The sequence below is a fragment of the Chiloscyllium plagiosum genome, chromosome 21 (assembly GCF_004010195.1).
Source record: "Chiloscyllium plagiosum isolate BGI_BamShark_2017 chromosome 21, ASM401019v2, whole genome shotgun sequence".
In the NCBI taxonomy this organism is placed as follows: Eukaryota; Metazoa; Chordata; class Chondrichthyes; order Orectolobiformes; family Hemiscylliidae; genus Chiloscyllium; species Chiloscyllium plagiosum.
The window spans coordinates 26,034,600-26,061,086 of record NC_057730.1 but is presented as its reverse complement, the minus strand read 5'-3'; the positions used below and the strand labels follow the sequence as shown (position 1 = coordinate 26,061,086).

Here is a 26,487-nt window from a genome sequence, read left to right as displayed (position 1 = left end):
TTACTAAACAATATGTTAATTGTATGAACTTTTGATTTTTTTTTTGCATTAGGACTCTATGCATTTGACTCTTCCTCATTGACTAAATCTGCTTCTCACAGATTTCCACTGTTTATTTCAAATAATATGAGGTGTAAGTAGTAAATCTTGATGAGTGTTGCTCTGTCCTGGCCAGTAGGTGGAGACATTCAGCATAGCCAGTGGCTGGTTTAGAATGTGAGCTTGGAAGATATTTGCAATATTAAATAAGTTGATGACAAAACAAACGAAAGCAGACAGTACCAGAGTGGAGACCTACCTTGGTTAGCTAGGTTGGCGGTGCTTGATCCTGGCAAATTGAACACTGAGCAACTTAAGAAAGAACTAGCACATTATGTTTTGAAAAAAGCCCTGAGATTTTGGGCTAACTTACCAATTCTGCCTGGTATGAGCTGATATTATGCTGGTAAGTGCATAAGATGGGGCCATCCGTAAGAATGGATTCTACTTGTACTGACCCATGCTAGATATATCACAGCCCTCTAAAACAGATTTAATTGCTGTTGACACATTCGTTGGCAAGGTCAATATGGATTGAAGCTTCAGTTATAATTCGTCAATTGTTATCTTGTAAATGAATAGAAGTACCATTGGAAATGAAAATATATCATCAACTCTGAATAATGGAGTGCCCAGTAACCACTGTAACTTGGGCAAATGCTGGAGATGATGGTGTACAACTGAAGTGTTTATATCTGCAATACTCGTGCAGTATATAGTGTATCTATGTAGTGAAATGAAGGTACTTTCAGCAGTTGAGTTACAAAATTTGTAGTTTGTCAGTGGATCAAGAATGTAAAGATCCTCTACAGTAATTTTTTTTTAAACAAATGCATACTCTTACTCACTCCTAGGTGGAAGACTTAATAGTAAAGTTCAGAAAGAAGGGTAGAAACGTGGCTGCAGTTATCGTTGAGCCAATCCAGTCTGAGGGGGGAGACAACCATGCAACAGATGACTTTTTCCGGAAACTTCGTAACATTGCCAAAAAGGTAAAAAAATGCCAATAATTGCCATTTATTGAATCTATTCCTGAAAAACAGAAATCGAGTCAATTGTTTTCTGGATATTCATGTCAGGCATTATGACCACTCCGCAGAGATGGCAGAACTAGCAAAAATTCATGACAGGTGCCATCATCCTGCCAGCCGTGCCTTCTTCTGACGTTGGTATAAGATGGAGGGTTTGGGCACACTGTGGCTTTGATCAGAAATATTCACAAAGAGATGGAGACACTGTAGAACCAACTTGAACGCCAAATTTCTGCTTAGCTTTCCATGTACATGATCCAATATGTCCCCAAGACAAGGAACGTCAGGAGCTGAAAGTACAATTGAGGAAAATGATGCCGTGGATTTTAGTCTATCACTCAAGGTTGCAATCTTTTTATTCTTTAACCCAGTATTGTTGCACACACTTCACCGTTTTACTTTTGTGTACCAACAGTTTCAATCATTTTCTGATCTAGTCAGCATGATTCTGAATTACGTAAATTGTAAATTGAAAGTTTTTAAGGAAATCAGGTTACTCTGATGGCATCATGAGAAAGTTTCGTGATTAACTATGTTTTTTATAAAGAGTACTTACTTTTATTGATATCAGCTTTATTTAAAAATATATCTGGATAGTGAAATAAAGAAAAAAAAAACTATGTTTGCATTCTGCCTATCACAGTGTCAAACATTATAAATCTTTACAGAATGTAAAATATAGAAGCAGACATGAGTCACATTGTCCATTGAGCCTGCTTTACCATTCAATATGTTAATGTGACAATCTTTTCTATTTTTATTCATTTATGGAATGTGGATATTAACGGCTGACCCAGCAGTTATAGCAAGTCCCTAGTTACCCTTGAGAAGGAGTCTGTGAGCTGCCTTCTTAATCTACTGCAGTCCATGTGCTGTGGGTAGACCCACATAGCTATTAGGGAGGGAGTTAAAAAATTTTGACCCATCAACTCTTAAGGAAATTGGCTTGGAGGAGAATTTCCAAATGATGGTGTTCCCATATATTGACAGCCCTCGTCCTCTGGACAAGCCATGTAAGTACGTGGGTACAGGAGCAGGTCAGAAGCTAGAATCCTGCAGCGAGTACTTACCTAAAAGCCTGTCCACCATCTACGAAGCACAGTCAGGAGTGTGTTGGAATACTGATCACTTGCCTAAATGAGTGCAACACTCAAGAAGCTTGACACCTTCCAAGATGAAGCAGCCTGCTTGATTTACATGACATTTTCAAAGCTCACTCCCTCTACCACTAATGCTCAGTAGCAGCAGTTTATACCATCTACTGATGCACTTCAGAAACTTACCATGGCTCCTTAGGTAGCACCTTCTATACCCATAACCACTTCTCACACCAGGGATTGCAGAACTGCTGGCCAATGAAATTGTCCCTTCCTGATCCAAATAAGGCTGTCCCCATTGCTGAGCAACGTGATTTCACTATTCTTTAGTTCAAATGGGGTGGTAACCTGTCACCCCTTTAAAATTCACTCTGTACCTCATTTCAGTAATTGATTTTTCTATTATCAATTTCATTTTATGTAACTTAATAATATGGAACCTCGTCAGACCCAGTCTGAATCCCCACATTAAGCTTTGGTCATTTCATCCTGGAGAGATTTACTGGCTTTGAGCAGGGTGTAGTATAGATTCACAAAACCTTCATGAGGGTTTAAAGGTTTAAATTATGAGAATCGGTTGTACAGTTTTAGCTTATATTGCTTTGAGTGTGTAAGGTCGATGAGTGATTAAGGTGCTGAAAATATTTTAAGGATTTGAAAGGTAGGTAGATAGGTACAGGAAAGGTATTACCTCTGGTGGGGGAATTAAGAATGAGGGAATATAATCTTAAAGTTAAAGCTACCCCATTTAGGAGTGAAATCAGGAAGCATTTTCTCACACCAACCATAGATAACTGCCACTTACTCCCAATCAGATTTGTGGTTTTGGGGACAATTGGGGCTTTCAAAAGGCTGAGGTTGAAAGATCTTGTTAAAGGTGATTACCAGGGGATGTGAGGCAAAGTGTGCAAGCTAGCCATGATCCAATTAAATGTTGGAGCAGATACTGGGGGCTGAAAGCCATGATGTGGAGATGCCGATGTTAGACTGGGGTGGACAAAGTTAAAAATCACACAATACCAGGTCATAGCCCAACAGGTTTATTTGGAAGTATTAGCTTTCAAAGCACTGCTCCTTCATCAGGTAACTAGTGGGGCAGGTTCATTAGACACAGCATTCATAGCAGAATTCATAGGGGGCTGAAAGGTCCACTGCTGTTATTATGCTCTGATTTCATAATGTAAATAACTAATGTTTTTTATTTGAAATATGGCATGTAATGAAATGTTCCAGTGTTCTACTTGTACCTCTGTAAACATTGATATTCTTGATCACTCATAAATTGTAGAGCCTCATCCGATTTTATGAGCATCTTAACCTTGCAAAATAGAGATTTTGTTTAAACTGCTTAAGATTTAATTAATGTCTATATTCATAAACTTGGATTTATCACCTCCCTGACTAGTTAAGCATTTAATTGGATAGTCACTAGATATGTTAAGCTATTTGATTTCATTATACTTCAAGCGAGAGACTAAATATTCTAATCATATCATAAAACAGTATTAGTGAATTTTGAGAAGCTTTGTAGCTCAGGTTGCATTTTGAATGGAAATTTGCTCACTGAGCTGGAAGGTTAGTCACCATACTAGTTAACATAATCACTGAGCCTCTGGTGAAGTGCTGGTGTTATGTCTCCCGCTTTCTATTTATTTGTTTAGGTTCCTTGGGTTGGTGATATCATTTGCTGGGTTGATGTAATTTCCTATGTTAGCGATGTCATTTCCTGTTCTTTTTCTCAAAGGGCGGTAGAATGTGTCCAAGCTGATGTGTTTGTTGATAGAGTTCCAGTTGGAATGCTGTGTTTCTAGGAATTGTTGTGCATGTCTCTATTTGGCTTGTCCTAGGATAGATGTGTTATCCCAGTTAAAGTCATTTTTCCTCATCTGTACCCACTATCACTTGTATCCTTACATACAGATGAGGAAAGACACCACTTTGACTGGGACAACACATCTATCCTCGTACAAGCTAAACAGAGACAATGAGAATTCCTAGAAGCATGGCATTCCAACCAAAACTCTTTCAACAAACACATCGACTTGGACCCCATCTAACACACTCTGAGAAAAAGAACAGGAAATGACATCAACACAGGGAATTACATCACCAACCCAAGGAAACCTAAACACAGAAATAGAAAGTAGGACTTAAAACAATCACTTCACCAGAGGCTCACTGATAATGTTACCTAGCATGGTGACGAAACATCTGAAAACAAACCTTCCAGCTCAGTGAGCAAACTTACATCCATAAAACAGTACAATGCCTATTATTACACAAATTGATATTCAATAAAACAAAATCACAAAACAACTTAACATAAATCATTCAAGTTTAGGGCGATATTTTGTAAACATTTCTACTGTTTACTTGCAGTAAGACAAATTATTACAATACTTATGTCTAAACCAGTGACTCTTTGAATCAAAAGCTTAAAGTTCATTGTAAATACCATTTGAAGACTAATTTTCTACTTCTAAGATTCCCTCTGAAAGTCAAAAGAAATGGACACTGAATAATGGAAAGGTTAAGGTACCGTCCCTTCACTTTCAGAACATTGCTGGAGTTTAATCTATCTTGATCTGGGCGAGTTTGTTTCCACGTGAAAAAAGGAGAAATAATGCCCAGAATACAGAATAAATGACAGATTCATAAGTGATAATGAGCACAGAAAACTCTGCCAAAGGTGTAGTGTTGAGAATTCAGTGGATATTTTCTAATCAGCTTCTGGAACAGGTGGTACTTGTACCTAGGTCATCATACTCAGAGGTAAAGACACTACCACCGCACCACAGGAGCCCCTTAGGAATTCAAATACGATAAACTGCCATACATCATCTGAAACCAGTTACAAGTAATTGTGACTGAGAAAAAGAAAACATTGTATCATTAAACTTAAAAATTGATCATGATTCTCAATTGTAGAATTATTTTGCGACTGTTCCCTCTGCAATGCTGGCCTAGACCAGTCTGAACCGCGGCTGACTGTATTTGGTGGCATTGTCTCCTGTGGCAGTCACAGGATAAACTTCTGCCACTGCATCCAACAACTTCTCCAGGTCCTTCTGCAGAAAGCAGGGAGCTAACTTCTCATGCCGCACAATACCACAAAGATGGCATCAAAGAATCTATTTGCATAATGAATGAGGTGGAAGAGCAATAGATTGCATGAGAAAAATAACCTTGAGCCACAGTGGACTGGGTGCCAGGAACCATACTAGACAATACACTAACTGAAAATTCAGTCCCATGTAGATTAACTATGTATCCCAATTAACTAAATCCTCAACTAAAATGTAAAGCCCAGATTTATGTATGCTCTCAAAACTCTGCATGAGTTTGAACATCATTAAATCTCCTTTCCATTCTTCCCTTGTCGACTTTCTCCATAAACTGAAATATTACATTCTACATTTTGATAGATCTGCTTTGTACCTGTTTGAAACCTTGAAATCCTTCGTAATATTGGATAGAGTATTCCAACTGAAACCAAACCAGTGATTAATAAAGGTTTTTGATTAATAGGTTTAATCTATTGGCTATTGTACTTCATGTACATCTTTATGAAACAAAAAATCCTGTATCTTTTTTAACAGCTTTCTCAACTTGCACTGTCCCCCTGGATATGTACACCTCCAGGTCCCTCAGTTTCTGGATCCTTAGGTCCTTTGATGGCTGCAGTATCCGTTTTAAATAAGATTAACACCTGAAAATGGATTTTGTCATTTAAGACTTTGCTATTGCCTTAGTTACTTTTGTGGGGTAAAGGGTCAAGGAAGAGGGTGGAGTGGGAAGGGTTGGTTTGAAGAGTATGGGGGATGTGTAGAGGTCAGTGAGAGGATGTTGTTCCATAAGTTATCTTGCTATGACAGAAACAAAAAGTTAGAAACTGTGATGTACTGCTGCATGCCCATGATGAGCAATTATTCAAAATGATAATTTCTATTAAGCTCATTCTATATACATACCAGCCCCTGCGTGAAAACATAGCCTTTTAAATTTTTACCATCTCGCCTTAAACCTATGCCCCTGACTTACCTTTCCAAAATGCAGCACTTCACATTTATCTAACTTAAACTCCCATCTGCCACTCCTCAGCCCATTGGCCCATCTGATTAAGATCCCGTTGAGGGGTCCTTTTGAGGTAACCTTCTTCGCTGTCCACTACACCTCCAATTTTGGTGTCACCTGCAAACTTACTAGCTATAACTCATCTATTTACATGCAAATCATTTATATAAATCATGAAAACAGTGAACCCAACACCGATCCTTCTGGCACACCACTGGTGACATGCCTCCAGTCTGAAAGGCAACCTTCCACCACCACCCTCTGGCTTCTACCTTCAAACCGATTCTGTATCCAATTGCTACATTTGAAGAAATTAGTTTATTTGTGTTAAAAGGCCGAATTAAAGATCAGTATATATGCTTGCACTGTTGATGTAAAGTATGCATTATCGGTTACATACTCCATAAACAAAGCCTTCTTACTGAAAGACATCATTTTATTCCAAACAACAAGTAACCTCCTCTTTCTCTTTCATTGTCACGCACAAGGCAAAACCAGATAATATTCTACTTGAAGCTCGACTCCTGCTCACATAAGAGACTGCATGATCTCCCTACCATCAGTCAGCCCCACATATTCCTCAGCCCATTCGTTTGCCACTGATAATCTCACTTGTGCCTTTCTCAGCTCCAGATTCAACGTTTCTTGTCTCTTGTGGATAGCTTTCAATTCGCCACCTTTTTAACGTCAATTCATCCAAAATTCTAGTTTCAATTCTATACTACACAAAGCCTAGCTGAGCATTCATCCTTGCCCCACGTTGGGACCAGGTGAAAAAGCATACATTCATCGTCCCCTCGGATATTTCAGCCTGAGTCCGTGAAGTGGTGCCATACCAGTGTAAAGCTTAGAACTCTAAGAAAAGGCATCTGGAAGAGTATGTGAATAGGAAGGGTTTAGAGGGATATGGGCCAAATGCTGGCAAATAGGACTAGATTAGGTTGGGATATCTGGTTGGCATGGATGAGTTGGGCTAAAGGGTCTGTTTCCATGCTGTACATTTCTATGACTTTATGACTATTAATTTTTTAAAGAACATACTTTCTTAGAAAATGAGTGCCACTGGAATATATATGTTTTGTATCCTTTTGGTGAAAGTATACACTGTCACAATACAATGGCAACACTCTTCCGGAGAACAAAGGCACACCTATTAACCAGCCCATCCCAGCATTTGAACACCAAGTGACCACCTACACTCCATTTGCAAAGACAGAGGGTTCTATCCTGCACCAATCCACCCTCCTAAAGCAAACATTTTGAGACCATAACAATTCAAACTATCCAACTCAGGAGCAAAACTCCAGGCCTGTATCTTTCACAAAGACCATTGTGTACTTTGTTAGAACACATCACTGGAGCAGGTGGGACTTGAACCCTGCCTTCAATTCAGTGTACCACCAGAACCATAGCTTACTGAGAACTGGTAATATAAAGGTTTTTGCGACTTAATATGCTGTTGCATTGTGGAACAGTGAGCAAACAGATCATTAATTGAAGCAGATTTCACTCAATCAGACCTTTGACCTTAAAAATTATTGAAAACCATAAATGACTACTTCATGAATTGATTCTCTTGTTTTTGTTTTTATTGCACAGCCTCTATCTGGGAAAAAAATTATCTCCCACCTATTAACATTCAGTTCCACGGTCCTGGTATAAAGCAGATCATTCAGTTCAGTTCGCCGGTTTGTGATGCAGACAAATACATGGGTTTAACTCCCACACCAGCTGAGGTTACTATGAAGGTCTGACCTTCTCAACCTCTCCCCTTCCCTGAGGCACAGTGATCCTGCAGTTAAACCACACCATTCATCTCTGACTTAATGAGAGAGCAATTCTACAGTCCAGTTACATTATGCTAACTTTATACATCTGAGTTTATACAGTCCAGTTACATTATGCTAACATCTGAGTTTCCTTTTATGAAATCTGGTTTATCTTGATTTCCGCCCACTCAGGAAGACCGAACAACATTATGACTTTAACTCTATCTCTATTCTCTCGGAGAACTTTATTCAATCGTAACCACCCTCTGTCTGATGTATTTACAGCAGACACCTTAAGCTAAGCTCACACAAAAAGATTTATCTCCTGTTTACTAGACATGATAGCTTTATGAGGCCATTACAGCTGAAATAACAAGTTGTTTAATGATATAGAAACGTTTCTGCATTAAAGGTTAAATTTGCTTTTAATACCAATGATAGTCGCATATTGTCCATTTTTGATACATGCTTTGCACTAGAAAATATTTTCAGTATACCATTTTTCGAAAATATATTTACCATTTGTAAAATGTGAGCTTCCATGCCTCCTAAATTATTATGGGTAGGTGATAGGAATTGATAATTACACTGATGGTGCCTTTATTTCACTTCCTTGCCTACCATTTTGTTTTCCTGTTGCTTGACCCCTGCCACATGCAGATCACCCATTGTCACGTTGTGTTTATCATTGCCACAAATTATGAAATTCTGGCTTTTTGTCCCTCACCTACCTTACCCTGTCTGCCTGAAACTGCTCAATCAGCATGGCTGTGCTTTCTTATGTGACGAAGTCCAGACGGGAGGTGGTGCCACTGGCAAGTTTTGGGCTCACGAACACTGGGGCCTGGATGATCCAGCAGATATCGTCACCTTCAGTAAGAAGTTGCTGTCAGGAGGCTACTTCTACAAGGATGAACTAAGGCCTGACATGGTGAGTGCATATGATAAGAAATTGGTTGAAATGGTTTATACAGTACTGTCCAAACAACGGAAGGAGCTTCTTTACTTGAAACATATGATCACATTCAATCATTAATTAGATTTCAAGTGAATTGTGTTAAAATATATCGCGGAGGGAGCTTTTAGCTCTTCATGAAACAAGCAGGGAGGTCGGCCAGTGAGAAAAGTTACATTGCCAGCACCATACTTGCCCCTGATCTATTTCTCATGGGTGGGGGGTGGGATGGAATCAGCAGGGGATAACAGGACGGCAGAGCTACCTGGCCAAAAGTTGCAGGTGGCCAACTGCGCTTACTAAAATTTGATAAGGCCTATTATCAGAGCTGGCCAGCAGCAGATCTGGGGGCTAATACTCAATCTTTAGGTCTTCCCCACCTGCTAGCTTCCAGCTGCAGCCACAAACTTCTTTTTAGATGGGTTCCACATCAATAATGGTAGCTGAGGGCATTTATGTAGGGCATTTATATTTTCATTATTTTATTATAGAATTAAAGAAGTTAGAGAGAAGGCATCTCCATCTTGGATGCCCTACCTGAAAAGACAACTTGCTGGAGAACATCCAACAGGTCCTTCAGCTTGAAGAATCTGCCTGTCATTCCTAGTTTCACGGAAAGCCGAACCTCTGTCATTAATTGTTCTGCTCAGGGAATCTGTTTACTGGGTGATTGTTCCTCTCACACTGTAACTTCTTACACTTGACCCTTACGTTGAGGGTCCTGAAGCCATGGCAAAAGTCCAGCCCCTAGTTATTTAAAATTCTATTCAAGGGTGTGGTGCTGGAAAAGCACAGCAGGTCAGACAGCATCTGACGAGCAGGAGAGTCAACGTTTCAGGCATAAGTCCTTCATCAGGACTGAGGCTTGTAGGCCATGGGGGGGGCTGAGAGATAAATGGGAGGGGGTGAGGCTGGGGGTAAGGTAGATAGGTCAGAGAGGAGGGTGGAGCAAATAGATGGAAAAGACAATGGACAGGTCAAGAGGGTGGTGCCAAGTTGTAGGGGAAATGAGGAAACTGGTGAAATCCAAATTATTCCATTGGGGTTGCAGGGTCCCAAGGTGGAAGATGAGATGTTCTTCCTCCAGGTGGTTGGGGTTTGGCGTCGGAGGAGGCCTAGGATCTGCATGTCCTTCAAAGAGTGGGATGGGGAGTTGAAGCATTGAGCCACAGGGCGGTGGGGTTGGTTGGTGCGGGTGTCCATGACGTGTTTTCGGAAACGATCCGCAAGTTGGTGTCCCGGCTCCCTCATGTACAGGAGACCACATCGGGTGCAACAGATACAATAGATGACATTTGTGGAGGTACAGGTAAATTTCTGTTGAATATGGAAGGATCATTTGGGGCTTTGGATGGAGGTGAAGGGGGAGGTGTGGACGCAGGCTTTGCACTTCCGGCAGTGGCAGGGGAACGTGCCGGGAATGGGGTGAGGACTGGTGGGGAGCGTGGATCTGACAAGGGAGTCGTGGAGGGAATGATCTCTCCAGAATGCTGATAGGAGTGGGAGGGAAATATATCCCTAGTGATGGGGTCCATTTGTAGGTGGCAGAGGGTGATGCGATGTATACAGAGGTTGGTGGGGTGAAAATGAGGACCGGGGGATTCTGTCCTTGTTACATTGGGATGGGTGGGGTTCAAGGACAGAGGTGCAGGAAGTGGAGGAGATGTACTGGAGGGCATTGTCGACCACGTGGGAGGGGAAATTGTGGTCTTTGAAGACGGAGGCCATCTGGGATTTCCTTTGGTGAAATTGGTCAATTCTACACCCATTAAAAGGATTTAAAGGAGATAGGGATAACACTTAAAAGGAGAACCATTAACAATATCAAGTAAGATGTCAAGGTGCCAGTGTTGGACTGAGGTGGACAACGTTTAAAAATCACACAACACCAGGTTGTAGTCCAACCGGTTTATTTGAAAGTACAAGTTTTCAGAGCGCTGCTCCTTTGTCAGACAGCTACCTAATGAAGGAGCAGTGCTCCGAAAGCTTGTACTTCCACATAAGCCTGTTGGACTATAGCCTTAATTGTGAATATCAATTAAGAGGAAGTCAGCACTTTACTGGGAAGAGTGAGCATAATGTAGATGGATCTCAGTGTCGAGAAAGCAAGAGGGAAGATAGGAGAGAAACTGGAGAAAGATTTGAGTTCTGAGCTAAGGTAGTGAGGAACTTTAGAGAAAGCGTGGTTCTAGGGCTAGTGAAAGGGAGAGAAGGGTAGAAGCTGCTAATTGGATGGTTTCAATTTTAATAACAAAGAAATTATTGAGTTCCTTATACTTACAGTTGAAATATGGGAGAGGAAGCAAGAGCAAGGGTAAGATGACAGCTTGCAATAGAAAAAAAGAAACTCCTATGGTTAACTATGCATTCCAGGATAATGTTGAAATAGTGAACAGTTTCAGCAGATGAAAGCAGGACCTGATCGTGCTTTACATGGTCCAGCCAAGTCTGACAGTGGATGGCCAAACAAGTATCTGCCATATCCGTTCAACTTTGCATCCCTTAGACTTAAAGGAGCAGAGTTACAGGCTGTACTGATGAAAATCAGCCACTGAACATCAACCAGGAGAGGAAATTCTTATTGATTTATGATTTGGATACGCTGGTGTTGGACTGGGGTGTACAAAGTTAAAAATCACACAACACCAGGTTATAGTCCAACAGGTTTATTTGGAAGCACTAGCTTTCGGAGCACTGCTCCTTCACCCGACAATCACCTGATGAAGGAGCAATGCTCCAAAAGCTAGTGCTTCCAAATAAACCTGATGGACTATAACCTGACGTTGTGTGATTTTTAACTTATTGATTTAGTCTGCCTCAGAATTGAAGTTAATTTCATTGTTAGTGGATCATTACAACTGAAATTAACTAACTCAACCCAGAGTGAGATCCAAGCCTTGGGCTTGCCTGCAATCTGTTGTCAGTTACTCATTCTTTACTCAGCTGAAGCTCCCTTCTAAATGGGAATAATTTACAATTTTTGGTTTTTAAAAGTATTTTCCATTTTTGGGAAGATAAAACAAACCCTGTTAATAATTAATAGTTACACGGAGCAGTGCACCCACACCACTATCTGGTGTGATTTACTGAAAGGTATGTGCATGCAACACGGATGCTAATCCAAATTTTCCACTATGTTAAACAAACCAATTATCAGTTCACTGTTATAATTATGCAATTTTAAAAATAGTTTATTTGCTTTAAAGAACCAACAATTCACTACAGTATGTTTCTAGGTTTTATTGTCTGCTGCTATCCTTAGTACTGAAAGCATTAAAATTAATTTAATTATAACAGGAAAAACTCTTTGCTGCATAGCCTTTGATCTTGAAAGTCAGAATGTGTATTTGCATGACAGTGAAAGGTGACATTCCTGCTTCTTCCTGCCATCTCCTGCCTAGCACCACCTCATTGGGATGCTCAGGTGATTGAACCTTTTGAAAGCTGCTGTGAGCTGTGGGATTGTACCCCTGCATAACCCACTGCTTCTAGAATAAAAGGAAAATGTCAAATAATAGAAAAAATTCATTTCTCTGAATTTTATACTTGTTAAAAAAGTTGTTGGAACCTTTTCTTGAAGATCTTTGATGTAGTTGCTTTTCAATATAGAACTCTGAATAAATTACAAATGTTAATGATAAATTCTACTGATTACTAAAACAAAGAAACTTACAAAGTAATGCATTTTATTTCTATTACAAGTTATAATCTGTATAATGCATCTTGTTACAGGCCTACAGGATTTTCAATACATGGCTTGGAGACCCTTCAAAGAATCTCATGTTTTCTGAAGTACTTAATGTTATTAGGAGAGAAAAACTCTTGGACAACGTCATTGAAAGTGGCAAGGTCCTATTACAGGGTCTTAAGGATTTACAGGTAATAATTAATTGGGTACTTGAAAACTTGCAAAAAATAATTGTTTTACTTTACAATTGGATTTCTTACCATGCCATTCTTTTTGCATCCAGCTCTTATTGTATTAAGATATAATTTGTATTCTTTACCTGAAATAATTTGAGAATTGATTTAATGACTGCTGGTGCGATTAATCAAATGAAGGTGTAATTTCAGTGGTAATGGAGCAATTCAATGGAACATCACATAGTGTCACAGAGTTGTCACAGACTGTGTGAAGTGATTAGGAACACAGCGTTGGTATGAAATATAGCCATTGCATATTTTCCAAAACCACTGTTAATGTTGTTGGGTTCATGAAGTCATCCACAAGCCAAATAGAAAAACCCTTTGACTCACTAAGACCCTTAGGAAACCCATTTTAGTACGGCAGTTCTGCATTTAACTTTGAACCGGTTGTTTGGAAATCTTGCATCTGGATTGCAACAATATTATGAAAGCACAGCAAGTCACAAAAACATTATTGCATTTAACAGAGGCCAGATTATTCCTGCAATTTCTCATCCCCTTTATGGCACTTCAGAGTAGTATTGTGGAATTCTAAAATCATTTCACACATAAATCGATCTGTTATGTTTTTGTATGTGGCCATCGGACATCCGGTAACTGGAAGGCACTATGTTAATAGTTGATTCTGAGATGAAATTAGAGAGGAGAGTCAGATCAAACATGGTCCTTTTTTTTAAACAATATTTTCACTCTTTTCCATAATAACCAGGTACCAACGTTTTTAGTTCTCTCTTAGCAACAGCAGTGAGAAATTATCAGAATAGACCTGGAAGTTGTCATTATTGACCCATTAAGTCATGTGGCTTTAAGTTCAACAGAGTACTGTAAATCAAATCTCCTGATAACCAACCAAACCAAGTGGGCGGCACGGTGGCACAGTGGTTAGCACTGCTGCCTCACAGCGCCAGAGACCCGGGTTCAATTCCCGACTCAGGCGACTGACTGTGTGGAGTTTGCACGTTCTCCCCGTGTCTGCGTGGGTTTCCTCCGGGTGCTCCGGTTTCCTCCCACAATCCAAAAAAATGTGCGGGTCAGGTGAATTGGCCATGCTAAATTGCCCGTAGTGTTAGGTTAAAGGGGTGAATGTGGGGGTATGGGTGGGTTGCGCTTCGGCGGGTCGGTGTGGACTTGTTGGGCCGAAGGGCCTGTTTCCACACTGTAAGTAATCTAATCTAATCTAATCAAATCATTCCATCACTTCCACCACCTGGACCAGCAAATCATGTTAAATATTATTTGGAGGAAGCTCTGTGGAAAGCAAATATATTAACTGGTCTCTAATGGGATGATTTAATGTGTGCCAGGCCTGACAAATGTCCAGGCAGATGTAAATTCCAATTGGGCATTGAGAGAATGGTGCAAGAACTAATACAGGGAGGTATTTCAATAAAAGCAAAATACTGTGATTGCTTGAGATCTCAAATAAAAACAAGGTGCCAAAGGAACTCAGCAGATCTGGAAAGAGAGAATTAATGCTTTGAGTGCCATGACACGTTTCCAGCATTCTGAACACCTACGTGACCTTACTGTAATTAATCTACCTGTCACAGATGTATCTGTACATGATAACATTGGAAGAAGTGGTCACCAATCATAATTCTTGTAAAGACTGTGAAGACATCTGCATCATGTATACTACCATGTAGAACAAACTAAAGACAGATCTACAACCTAAAGCTGAGGGTAGCAATCCTTAAGCTCTTAATCAGCATCAAGGAAAGGGGAGCAAACCTCATCAGTAGTAGAACTGCATGTACTTGAGAATAAGGTATATAGTACAGTTATAGCATAGAGCGATCCACTACCATAAACAGGCGTATAAACAAATAAAATTGTCCCATACCAAGGGCCACAAAACTTTATTCTAACTCATGTCACAATCTCTTGGGAATGGCAGCAGACCACAAGAGAAAGAGATGCAGAAACATTTAAGTTCAAAGTACATCTCTAGTTCAAAACTGTACATTAACTTACATCAAAGACATATCAGAAATGACTTCCAGACTACTCAGACCCCTTGGCATCAAAGAAGCCCACAAACCTACTAACACACTTAAACAGCAACCAATGAACCTAAAAGATCCATTAGATACTACCAGCAAAGCTAATGTCGTTTACAAAATACCACGCAAGAACTGGAAAAAACATGACATCGAATAAACAAGCAGGAAACCTGCCACCAGGATACATGAACACCAACTAACCACTAAAGACATGACCCACTCTCATTAGTTTCCTTACATACAGACAAAGAAGGACACCACTTTGACTGGGACAACACACACATCCCAGGACAGGCGAAACAAAGACACACAAGAATTCTTAGAAAAATGGCATTCTAACCAGAACTCCATCAATAAACACATTGACTTAGACCCATCTACCTTCCCTTGAAAAAAAGAACTGGAAATGACTACCCACCTTAAGAAACCAAGACTTATAAATAGAGAGACAGGACATAGCACCAGCATTTCACTGGAGACTCTCACTGATGATGTTACCTAGTCATAGTGATGTTACCTAGTCATCTGAAAACAAACCTTCAAGCTCAGCGAGCTAACTTACATACTTATCATCAACCAGAGCTACAAATCTTCTCAAATATCGCTTACATCTCTATGTAAATAAAATCATACTCAAACGTGATAGGTACATCGGATGGGAGTACTGGCCACTTTTGTTCATGTGCAAATTGTACTTTTAAAATGAAAAAGAATTAACATTTCAATTGTTTAGAGGAATGCACAAAACATTTTCAGGATTAATTTCAGTGGAACTCTTGTAAAATATATTATTCTCATTATTTATTGCTATTTGTTATTGGCATCACATCAACACATTAACGGACTTTAAATTCCTATGCTTCTTTACAGATTCTCTATCCACACGTTTTGAGTAGAGCCAGGGGGAAAGGTACATTCTGCTCTATAGATGCACCCAACGATGCAATAAGAAATAAACTTGTGTTGAAAATGAGAAATAAAGGTAAGATAGATCAGTATCAAATGCAAGACTAATTTATTCAATTTAATGTTTTAAAATTATAGCAATTATTCTGGCCTTGAGGTTGAGGTTCAAAAATGCAGTACAGTGACATTTAGTACTGCACAAAGTAGAGGCAGCTATATAATCTGACATTATAAATCAGTCTATATAGGGGTAACATTTCAACTGCCCTTGTCAATGGAATAGCATTGTAGATGGAGTAGAATTTTCTACCATCAAATTCCCTTTTCCTCCATTTGTCAGTTTCCAATCAATAGTAGAGGCATGAGCATCAGGCCAACAATGGGTGAGATTCTGGTGTTTGTAAATAAGGGGACCACAATGCAAATTTGCAGTATAAATATTACATTGCTAACAAATCAAGGGATAGATGTTAAAATGTAAAAGGTGAGTTGCTATGTTTAGACAAATGCAAAATGGAGCCCTTCTTCATATTAGAGGTGGGACAGCTAACACACAGCATGACGCCACTTGGAGTGAATGGTGTGGATGCCTGATCTTGTGAAGTAGAGCAAAATGGAATCTGTGAAGTGAAAGTTTGATTCCAAGCCACACTTGTTTAACCTCCTGAAAGCCATGCAGAATAATTTAAGCAGACTAGGCTAGACTACGTAACTAGTTGATCTGGGAATTGATATTGATGGGTTTGACCACTCATTTTTCTCTCATTAGGTATTGTACTTGGAGGCTGTGGAGAAAAGTCTATTCGATTCCGTCCTGCTTTGATATTCAAGCCACACCATGCACACCTCTTCCTTAATGTTTTCAGTGATGTTCTGGCTGCCCACAAATAAATCCATGACACAGCAGGCAGCACAAAAGCATCCACAAGACACAACCTAGATTACATGATAGTGTAATTTCCCGACCATTTGTTCAACGTTGACATCAACCATTTTGCCAACTTTTTAAAAAATCAATAATGGCGAATTTGATCTCTACAACCCTTTCAAATGTGTAAATTGTGTATCATTTAACAATCTGTGAATAAAACAGCAAATAACATTACATATAATGTTAATTTTCCATCATAATATGCTTTGTGTATAATGTTGCAAGTTGAACAATACCACATTAATGTAACTTCAGTTTAATAAATAGTCACCATTGAAATTTTTACTGATATTTTGTATGTCACCTATGGCATTTATGACCTACAGTAGGGAATTTGTGATCTGTTCTAAAATGCTGCACACACTACCTTGTGAATTAATGGTGGATTATTTCAAAATAATTTCAGTTCAATTTGAAACATGTCATGCATTTACTATATCAAAATAATCAGAAAGCCTAGTTGCTTGAGTAAGATGTCTTAAGCTTGGTCAGTTCACCGTATATAGAAATTGATATAAATTTATTCACCATGGCCATCTGTATCTTCCAATAAAACCTAATTTCTTTAAATGATATATATTGTTGAAAAAGATGATCGACAATTTTACTCTATCATTAAACTAATAGGATACATTTTTGTTAGTGTCTTTTTGTGTAGGTGTGTGAAATGAATTAGTGTTGGAAAAAGGAACATTTTTTTGCTTCAAGCACTTTCCACTTCACATTATTGCAAAGGACATTATTGTCCTGTACAGCCGCAACATGACCTCCCAACTCCTGTACTCAATACTCTGACCAATAAAGGAAAGCATACCAAACTCCTACTTCACTATCCTATCTACCTGTGACTCCACTTTCAGGAGCTATGAACCTGCACTCCAAGGTCTCTTTGTTCAGCAACCATAAATGTAAGTTATATGCAGAATTTTAGAAAATAGCATTTACACTTTTGGGTCATGATACAATTCAAGGGTCTAAGTGAAAGTAGTAATTTTTTTTTTAAATGCAGTACTTGGATGTGGGCAACACCGTTTGGGCCCATTCTTAATTGCCCTTGAGTGGGTGGTAGTGAGCTGCCTTCTTGAACTGCTGCTGTCCATTTCCTATAGGTACACCCACAGCACCATCAGGGGTGGGGGGTGGGGGGTGATGTTGGTGGTGGTGGATTCTGGATTTTTACCCAACAACATTGTTCATTCAATAATATATTTTGAGATCAGGGAAGTTTATTATTTAGAGTCAGAGACGTACAGCATGGAAACAGACCCTTCAGTCCAACTCGTCTATGCCAACCAGATATCCCAACCCAATCTAGTCCCACCTGCCAGCACCCGGCCCACATCCCTCCAAACCCTTCCTATTCATGTACCCATCCAAATGCCTCTTAAATGTTGCAATTGTACCAGCCTCCACCACTTCCTGTGGCAGCTCATTCCATACCCATACCATCCTCTGTGTGAAAAAGTTGCCCCTTAGATCTATTTTATATCTTTCCCCTCTCACCCTAAACCTATGCCCTCTAGTTCTGGACTCCCTGACCTCAGGGAAAAGACTTTGCCTATTTACCCTATCCATGCCCCTCATAATTTTATGAACCTCTATAAGGCTCCGACACTCCAGGGAAAACAGTCCCAGCCTGTTCAGCCTCTCCCTATATCTCAAATCCTCCAACCCTGGCAACATCCTTATAAATCTTCTCTGAACCCTGTCAAGTTGCACAACATCTTTCCAATAGGAAGGAGACCAGAATTGCATGCAATATTCCAATAGTGGCCTAACCAATGTCCTGTACAGCCGCAACATGACCTCCCAACTCCTGTACTCAATACTCTGACCAATAAAGGAAAGCATACCAAACACCTTCTTCACTATCCTATCTACCTGCGACTCCACTTTCAAGGAGCTATGAACCTGCACTCCAAGTTCTCTTTCTTCAGCAACACTCTCTAGGACCTTACCATTAAGTGTATAAGTCCTGCTAAGATTTGCTTTCCCAAAATGCAGCACCTCACATTTATCGGAATTAAACTCCATCTTCCACTTCTCAGCCCATTGGCCCATCTGGTCAAGATCCTGTTATAATCTGTGGTAACCCTCTTTGCTGTCCACTACACCTCCAATTCTGGTGTCATCTGCAAACTTACTAACTGTACCTCTTATGCTCGCATCCAAATCATTTATGTAAATGACAAAAAGTAGAGGACCCAGCACCGATCCTTGTGGCACTCCACTGGTCACAGGTCTCCAGTCTTAAAAAACAACTTCCACCACCACCCTCTGTCTTCTACCTTTGAGCCAGTTCTGTATCCAAATGGCTAGTTCTCCCTGTATTCCATGAGATCTAACTTTGCTAATCAGTTTCCCATGGGAAACCTTATCGAACGCCTTACTGAAGTCTATATAGATCACATTTACCGCTCTGCCCTTATCAATCCTCTTTGTTACTTCTTCAAAAAATTCAATCAATTTGGAGAACTTGCAGGTGGTGAGAATTTGACAAGTCACAATAGTTTAAACAAGAATTGAGAAATAAGACAACAACAAAGCTCAAATGAAACAGTACTATCTTTACTAGAATACTTGTTAACAATATAATTCACCTGTTACAGTATATATTAGCAATAAGCGCATTAGTCATAACTTACAAGAAATTATATATAAAATTCAACAATGAATAGTTAACCACCTGCTGATCATTCTAATTTGGGAAGGATGTTTTACTGACAAGATCATATCATCCTACAAAAAACCTCCAGTTGATTAATGAGACTTCCAATATTTTGTTCAAACCATAATGTAAGACACTTCTTGACAATATATTATGGCCAACACCTGCTTCAGTAATTTCCCATTCCTCATGACTGTTGCAGAGCTTTTCAGTCCTTCTTTCCGATCATTTGGCAATAGAGCAATTTAAGTTCCTTAAGTTTAGTGATTTCTTACAAACCATTCTTTGGAGAATTAAAATAAAGTACACCTGACAAAAGCCATAAACTAAAAATGGTCTGCTTTTTTCACTGTACATTTAAAAAGTGATGTTGTCAATCAATGCTAGCTTGTGTTCTCTTTTACAGGCTTCAAACACTTAAGGCTGATTTAATTAAGCCTTTAAAACATACCCAAAACTTGTAATATATAAAACTCTGCACAGTTCAAAACGTACATTAATGCAAAGCATAACTTTTAAACACGATCACGGTTTTCATTCCTTTTAGAACTTTTATACTTGTTGCTAATAATTATAAATTTTGGGTTTTATAGACCATTGTCTTATAATCAGTAATGGATGAAATCATCCTGCAGCTGTTGTACACTGCATGCAATATAGATTTCCATATTTAAACAAACACTTTACCTGGCTGGAAAATCCCACTAGTTTTAGCCGTAAATTATGATTAAAATAATATTGCCAACTCATATAACAGTTCAATAGCAGTACTGACATTTGGGTGAAATTCATTGTTAGCGGGTCATGGGTTCATTGATCATAGGACAAAAAAAAATTGGATTTTTATTAATCTGCTGTTTGTCTGTTCTAAAATACTGGAAACTTAATCCATATTCCCAGGCTCTCTTTGGTCATGGGTTAAAATTGGTAATGTAGGACTAGGCCCCTCAAACCTAATCCGCCATTCACTATATCATGGCTGATGGGTGGCCTAACCCCATATCCCTAAACGTCTATCTCAAATTTAAAACTAACAATTGATCCAGAATTCACTGCCATTTGTGAAAGAGTTCCAACATCAACCACTGTGTGTAGAAGTACTTCTTAACATCTCTCCTGAATGGTCTGGCCCTAATTCTCAAACTATGAACATACGAAACCACCTCCAAAAGATTTCTCATTGAGGCTTTTAAACATTTATGTTCATTTAGTCACTACACTGCTTTCTATTGCTCAAAACAGCATCTGAGATTTACATGCACACTTCTGATGGGCAGTGCATGAGACATCTTGACAAAGGGACATGCACAGTGAATGACTGCTAGCATCAGGTGGAGGTTGTAGACTGTCAGTGTATCTGAACCTCTCACAGGTCAGCATGTTAAATGTCATTAATGCCCCCAATAGGATTATTTAGGGGGTTTTTCATGATTTACATATTAGTCATTGGGTTATTGCTTTTGGCTGCTAGTACAATTGAATTGGGGCTTTCTATAATAAAAGGCTGAGTAAATGTGCAGGGCTTTCTGCTGTTTTTGGTCATGTAAGTATTCGTGGTGATACAATTGCTTCCAGGCACTTGTAGACCTTTCTCTGGCAATTGAGCATAACTTGAAAAAGAAACACCACCACAACTCAAAACAGAAAAAGATACTAGAAGAGGAAAGGAACAGTGGGAGATTGGATCAAAAATTGCCAACTGCTACAGCCTTAGAATAAAGGCAAAGCAGGCCAAGACTGCAAATGCTTACAGCTCCCAATGTTTATCCTTACAGCCCCTGGGCTGCTGCAAGAGACAGACATGACATCTTCACAGAATCGCTCCAGTGTGGAAGCAGGCCATTTCACCCAGGGTAGGGAGAGAAAGTTTGCATCTCAAAAAGGTTAACTCCAATAACTGAATTAGGAAATACATGAATCATAATGACAATGGTCATACATTCATACTGCAGGAAAGTGTGGATCTAAATACTTAAGGTCAAGTGCCTGCTTTCACCATGTCTTGGTTTATTTCAACATTTAAGCATATGTTAAATTTGTCCAACATAATGTTACAAATTTCATCAGGACGCTAATGAGTGAAATGATTTAATTAATTATTACCAAATACTTGAAGGAATTTTTGCTTATCAACTACCTGCCCAAACTTAATTGTGAAATAAAAAACCTCAGTTTTATTATATTGTTTAAATTGTAGAATACTTTCATTTGCTGTGTCCCCTGTATCTCCAAGAGGCATGACATCTTGAACAGCAACATAAAAATCATTTCTTCTTCCCCAAAAAGTCAAATGTGAAACCTTTAGAATGGTTCCAGAGTCATTTAGATACAGCATTCCTATGAATCGTCTTAAATAATAACTCATGAAATAAAGCATGACTACAGCAAAACCTGATAATCCGGTGATATAAGCAAGGAGAACATATTGCACTTGTTCCTGCAAGTAAAAATAATAAAACATGGGTACAAGTGTGACAGTTATGCCAGTCTGAAGTACTTTTAGCTGTGAAACAGCTCTCAGAAACCTTATTCCATGAAACCTATATATCATTGTGAAGTGTTCATTATCTGGACATTTGGGCTTTGGCTCCATCCTGTGTTCCTGGACATTTACAGACATTTGCCTGTGTTGCATCTGTACTTGTGACATAATACATTTTTCATATGCTTTAAGATGAAGCTTCGTTGCTTGAAGATATTGTACAGCACAAGTCTTAAAACACCAACCAAAAATAGCAAACCTTTTCTGGGTACTTGATGTATACAGTGGTAATAAAGATTTTGTCTGGCAAGATGTTTGCCAATAACGGAGCAGGCTATTAAAAGTCAACACCTTCAAGAAAAAGAAAATGCATGTGAATGTTAAGCTTGAAAGTGCAATTCAACCTTCTACTTGTACAAATATCAAGAACCGTTACTTAAATAAATCACATCCCCATCATAACCAAGTACCAAGTAATTTACAAAATCTGAAAAGCAGAGACTGATAATGCATGAGTTTAAACTATTAATTTTGTCAATGGTGCAAGCAATTTCATGTTTTCCAAATGAAATTGTCAGTATGAAATTTGGAATAGATATTGGTTGTTCCTTTCATGGCCCAGATGTAATGCATTTGCGATAAGTCAAATTTCTTCTTTTCAAAACTATTTGAGTACACTACATCACCACTACTGTCACCGTACCGAAAACACAATAAGCCTCAGCTCATCAGACTTCTGTTTTCTATACAAAATTGTGGCGCTGGAAAAGCACAGCAGGTCAGTCAGTATCAGAGAAGCAGGAGAGTCGATGTTTTGAGCATAAGGAGAGAGATACTCCTACTCCTAGGATGCTACCTGACCTGCTGTTCTTTTCCTACGCCACACTTTTGAGTCTGATCTCCAGTTCTCACTTTGTCCTTCTATTTTTTATGCACAGACCCCAGATGAGGGGCGGCACGATGGTTCAGTGTTAGCAATGCTGTCTTGGTTATTTTGTGCAGTTTGCATGTTTTCCCCGTGTCCACGTGGCTTTCCCCTGGGTGCTCCGGGCCTTAGGTGGATTGGCTGCAGTAAATACAAAGCTGTGCTGTCTAGAGATGATTTGGAGATGCCAGTGTTGGACTGGGGTGTACAAAGTTAAAAATCACACAACACCAGGTTATCGTCCAACAGATAAGACTATCACCTGATGAAGGAGCGTTGCTCCGAAAGCTAGTGTGCTTCCAATTAAACCTGTTGGACTATAACCTGGTGTTGTGTGATTTTTAACTTTGTCTAGAGATGTGCAGACGAAGTGGGTTAGCCATAGTAGGTGTGGTGTTACAGGGATGGGGTGCTGGCCAGAGAGTCAGTGCAGATTCGATAGGTCGAATGGCCTCTTTCCGCTTTGTAAGAACGTCTGTAAGGTGTTAAACCTCTGGGAAATTGTCGTTAGACAAGTCACAACATGAATGCCTCAATAATCAAGTTTTTAGGTTCGATGAAATATATCTCCCCTTTAATCAATGTACTGGAATGTAGGGGATAGAGTAGATAACCATTAGAAATATTTAAATAATTTATATTACTATTAGCTACAAAGTTAACAAAAACGGAAAATGCGGAAAGGTGTATTTTTGTTTGTTTTAGCAGAATTAATTTACGATGGGCACATCTGAAAGAGAAAGTGAGGACTTCAGATGCTGGAGATCAGAGCTTTAAAAAAATGTGTTGCTGGAAAAGCGCAGCAGGGGAGGAGAGCTTCTTCAAGTAAGGCATCCTTGCAAGAGGATTCGCAGTAGGTTAAAATCAACCAGGAGAAAGTGAGGACTGCAGATGCTGGAGATCAGAGCTTAAAAATGCTGCCTGACCTGCTGCGCTTTTCCAGCAACACATTTTTAAGCTCTGGAAGAGGCACAACGGCGAGTTACACGCTAGAATAAAACGGATAATAATGCTGGAGAAACTCAAAAGGTAGAGATGCCACGGTCTGACCGGACTCCCGCAGGGCTGGTTCACACTCTGCGGTTCCCGCCTGAGCCTCAATGGGACAGGGACAGGGACACACACGGAGGGGGGGGGGAGGGGGGAGAGCACTTACCCGGCTCGGCGACAGCGGCCTACAAACACCGCTCGTGGGAAACCGCAACATCGTGTTACAGCCGACAGCGACCCGGGATCGGACACTCCGGCCGGCGCGGTCACCGACCCGGGATCGGACACTCCGGCCGGCGCGGTCACCGACCCGGGATCGGACACGCCAGCCGGCACGGTCACCGATCCGGCCCCAGCGACGCCATAACGGCCACTCATGTCCCCACTTCTTCAGTAACGCCTCAAACACAGTGCATGCCGGGATTTGTAGTTCAGTGTCTCGGCGATGTCCCGCCCAGCTCATCGCCAGAGACTACAACTCCCAGGACTCAGCTCGATGGCGCTTACGCACTGAGCCTTTCCGGTGGGTAAACGAGCAGCAAAGATGGCAGCGGTGGAGAGGGGCGGTGATGGAGGTGGCAGGGTCCTGTGCCTCTTTGATGTGGATGGGACCCTCACGAAACCCCGGCAGGTAGGGCCTCAGACTGCAACAGGGTGCGGTGTCCTCGGTCAGACCAGTGGTGATAATAATCCCCCAACCGGTTTGTGACCGGGGGGAGAGAGGGAAGATCCCGGGGTCGGTCTGTGGCGGGGATTAGATCCATTCGTTTTGAGTTCCTCATAATTGATGCTTTCTCTTTAATGAAACCACAGGTATTGTCTAATAAATAAAATCCCTCTTTAGAAACAAAAAGCTAATGAAAAGAATTGAACTTAAGAAAAACTTTTAAAAATGAATTAAATGCCCTGTCTAACCTCCGGTGGATGTTTTGAGACGCATTTGTTTAAAGCCTTGTTTCAGAGAGCTTGCCATTTAAAATATGTGTCTATACGATGGATATGTATTTAGTTCGGGAATTATGGCCTTTTTATGCAGCATCTTTCATTTATTTACACCCTGCTGTTTCCTTACCCTAATGTCACCTTTAGAAAATCACTCCGGAGATGGATGAATATATACAACGTTTAAGGGAAAAGGTGAAAATTGGAGTTGTGGGCGGTTCTGATTTCGATAAAATCAAGGAGCAGCTCGGAGCTGATGGTGAGTCTTTGCTTTTGAACAAGACCATGGGCGAGAAGGAGTCCAGCGCTAGATTTTGTACACCTTGCTCCAGATCAAAAGGCGATCGCTGTAGAACTTGTTACTAACCCTAAACGCCTGTGACCTATCTATGACATTCGATTTTGAAAAGAAATCTCTCTGCCCTGTGCAAAACTGAAAGTTGGTTCCCCCTAAATGATGGTGAAAGCAGTGTGCTGATATAACCAATCAGAATAGCAAAGATGACGTGGCAATTCCGGGAGCTGGGTTTACAGTGTACTAATCAGTAAATAGGACATTTTGGAGGCACACTCCAGTTACAAGTGAAAACACCCTGGCAGACGGACACAGCTGTATGCTGTAATTATTCAGCATGAAGTTTCCAATTGGTCAGAGCCCAATTTGTGCTATCTGCCTCAAACTGCAGTTCTGCTTATCAAAGGTTCAGTTTTATCTGAATTTACCTTTCAGAGGTTACAATATGAATATGATAATAAGAAATAGGAGAAGGCTATTCAGCCTAAGCCTGCTCTGCCATTCGATAAGGTGGCTGATGTTGTTGCTGCAACCTCAAAGCGACTTTCTTGCCTATTCCCGTTACCCTGAATTCCATTGTAAATCCTAATTTCGCTAATATATTCAGCCTCCATAGCCGTCTGGGGAATAGAATTCCAAAGACTAGCATCTTTGTTTCCTCTAATTTCTCATGCCACTGTGCAGACCTCCCAATACATTGGTACATCAGTCAGCATACGGCTTTGAGGGAACATTGCTGACAGCCATCCTCATCATTGTCTTAAAAAGATGACCCTTTATCTTTAAGCCACTGTTCAATGTGGGAATTCTCTACTTATCAATATTTAAATTAATTTTGGCTCGAATTGAAATACATCGAGGACAAAATAGATGATTCAGTCTTTGAGAGAAAGTGAGGGCTGCAGATGCTGGAGATCAGAGCTGAAAATGTGTTGCTGGAAAAGCGCAGGTCAGGCAGCATCCAAGGAACAGGAGAATCCGCGTTTCGGGCATAAGCCCTTCTTCAGGAATGAGGAAAGTGTGTTCAGCAGGCTAAGATAAAAGGTAGGGAGGAGGGACTTGGGGGAGGGGTTTTGGAAATGCGATAGGTGGAGGGAGGTCAAGGTGAGTGTGATAGGCCAGAGTGGGGTGGGGGCGGAGAGGTCAGGAAGAAGATTGCAGGTTAGGAAGGCGGTGCTGAGTTCGAGGGATTTGACTGAGACAAGGTGGGGGGAGGGGAAATGAGGAAACTGGAGAAATCTGAGTTCATCCCTTGTGGTTGGAGGGTTCCTAGGCAGAAGATGAGGCGCTCTTCCTCCAACCGTCGTGTTGCTATAGTCTGGCGATGGAGGAGTCCAAGGACCTGCATGTCCTTGGTGGAGTGGGAGGGGGAGTTAAAGTGTTGGGCTACGGGATGGTTAGGTTGGTTGGTCCGGGTGTCTCAGAGATGTTCTCTGAAATGTTCCGCAAATAG

At 40.3% G+C, this 26,487-nt stretch overlaps 3 protein-coding genes across 5 annotated transcripts in view; 2 read left to right on the top strand and 1 right to left on the bottom strand.

Moving 5' to 3' along the window:
* Positions 1-17,365, top strand: part of abat (4-aminobutyrate aminotransferase) — a 177,373-nt gene extending 160,008 nt beyond the window's left edge. The window contains exons 12-16 of the mRNA XM_043711576.1: positions 894-1,031; positions 8,774-8,941; positions 12,698-12,844; positions 15,766-15,877; positions 16,571-17,365. Coding sequence (XP_043567511.1) covers positions 894-1,031; positions 8,774-8,941; positions 12,698-12,844; positions 15,766-15,877; positions 16,571-16,692 — 687 coding nt within the window. The 3' untranslated portion in view covers positions 16,693-17,365. The remainder of the gene's footprint in view (positions 1-893; positions 1,032-8,773; positions 8,942-12,697; positions 12,845-15,765; positions 15,878-16,570) is intronic.
* LOC122560682 lies at positions 1,280-24,275 on the bottom strand. 2 transcript variants are annotated; one of them, XM_043711587.1, is made up of 2 exons: positions 23,964-24,275; positions 1,280-1,360 (listed from the first exon to the last, which is right to left on the bottom strand). In XM_043711587.1, exons 1-2 carry the CDS (start codon positions 24,258-24,260, stop codon positions 1,307-1,309), a joined length of 351 nt encoding a protein of 116 aa, XP_043567522.1. In that variant the 5' UTR covers positions 24,261-24,275; the 3' UTR covers positions 1,280-1,306. The 2 variants fall into 2 exon arrangements, with proteins under 2 accessions (XP_043567522.1, XP_043567521.1); XM_043711586.1 differs by lacking the exon at positions 1,280-1,360 and adding an exon at positions 19,280-22,233.
* Positions 24,276-24,296: 21 nt separating this feature from the next.
* pmm2 (phosphomannomutase 2) overlaps positions 24,297-26,487 on the top strand; it is a 23,135-nt gene continuing 20,944 nt past the window's right edge. Inside the window, exons 1-2 of one of the 2 annotated variants that reach the window (XM_043711589.1) lie at positions 24,297-24,428; positions 24,887-24,998. In XM_043711589.1, coding sequence (XP_043567524.1) covers positions 24,342-24,428; positions 24,887-24,998 — 199 coding nt within the window. In that variant the 5' untranslated portion in view covers positions 24,297-24,341. The remainder of the gene's footprint in view (positions 24,429-24,886; positions 24,999-26,487) is intronic. The other variant, XM_043711588.1, reaches the window with a different exon arrangement.

What these genes read in the sequence shown, in the direction of transcription:
- LOC122560682 (XM_043711586.1), bottom strand. Translation starts at nt 24,260, where the DNA reads ATGAGCTGGGCGGGACATCGCCGAGACACTGAACTACAAATCCCGGCA. An exon ending in GGCCGCTGTCGCCGAGCCGG is followed by an intron (nt 22,234 to 23,963) that starts GTAAGTGCTCTC and finishes TTTTTCTTGAAG; the next exon opens with GTGTTGACTTTTAATAGCCT.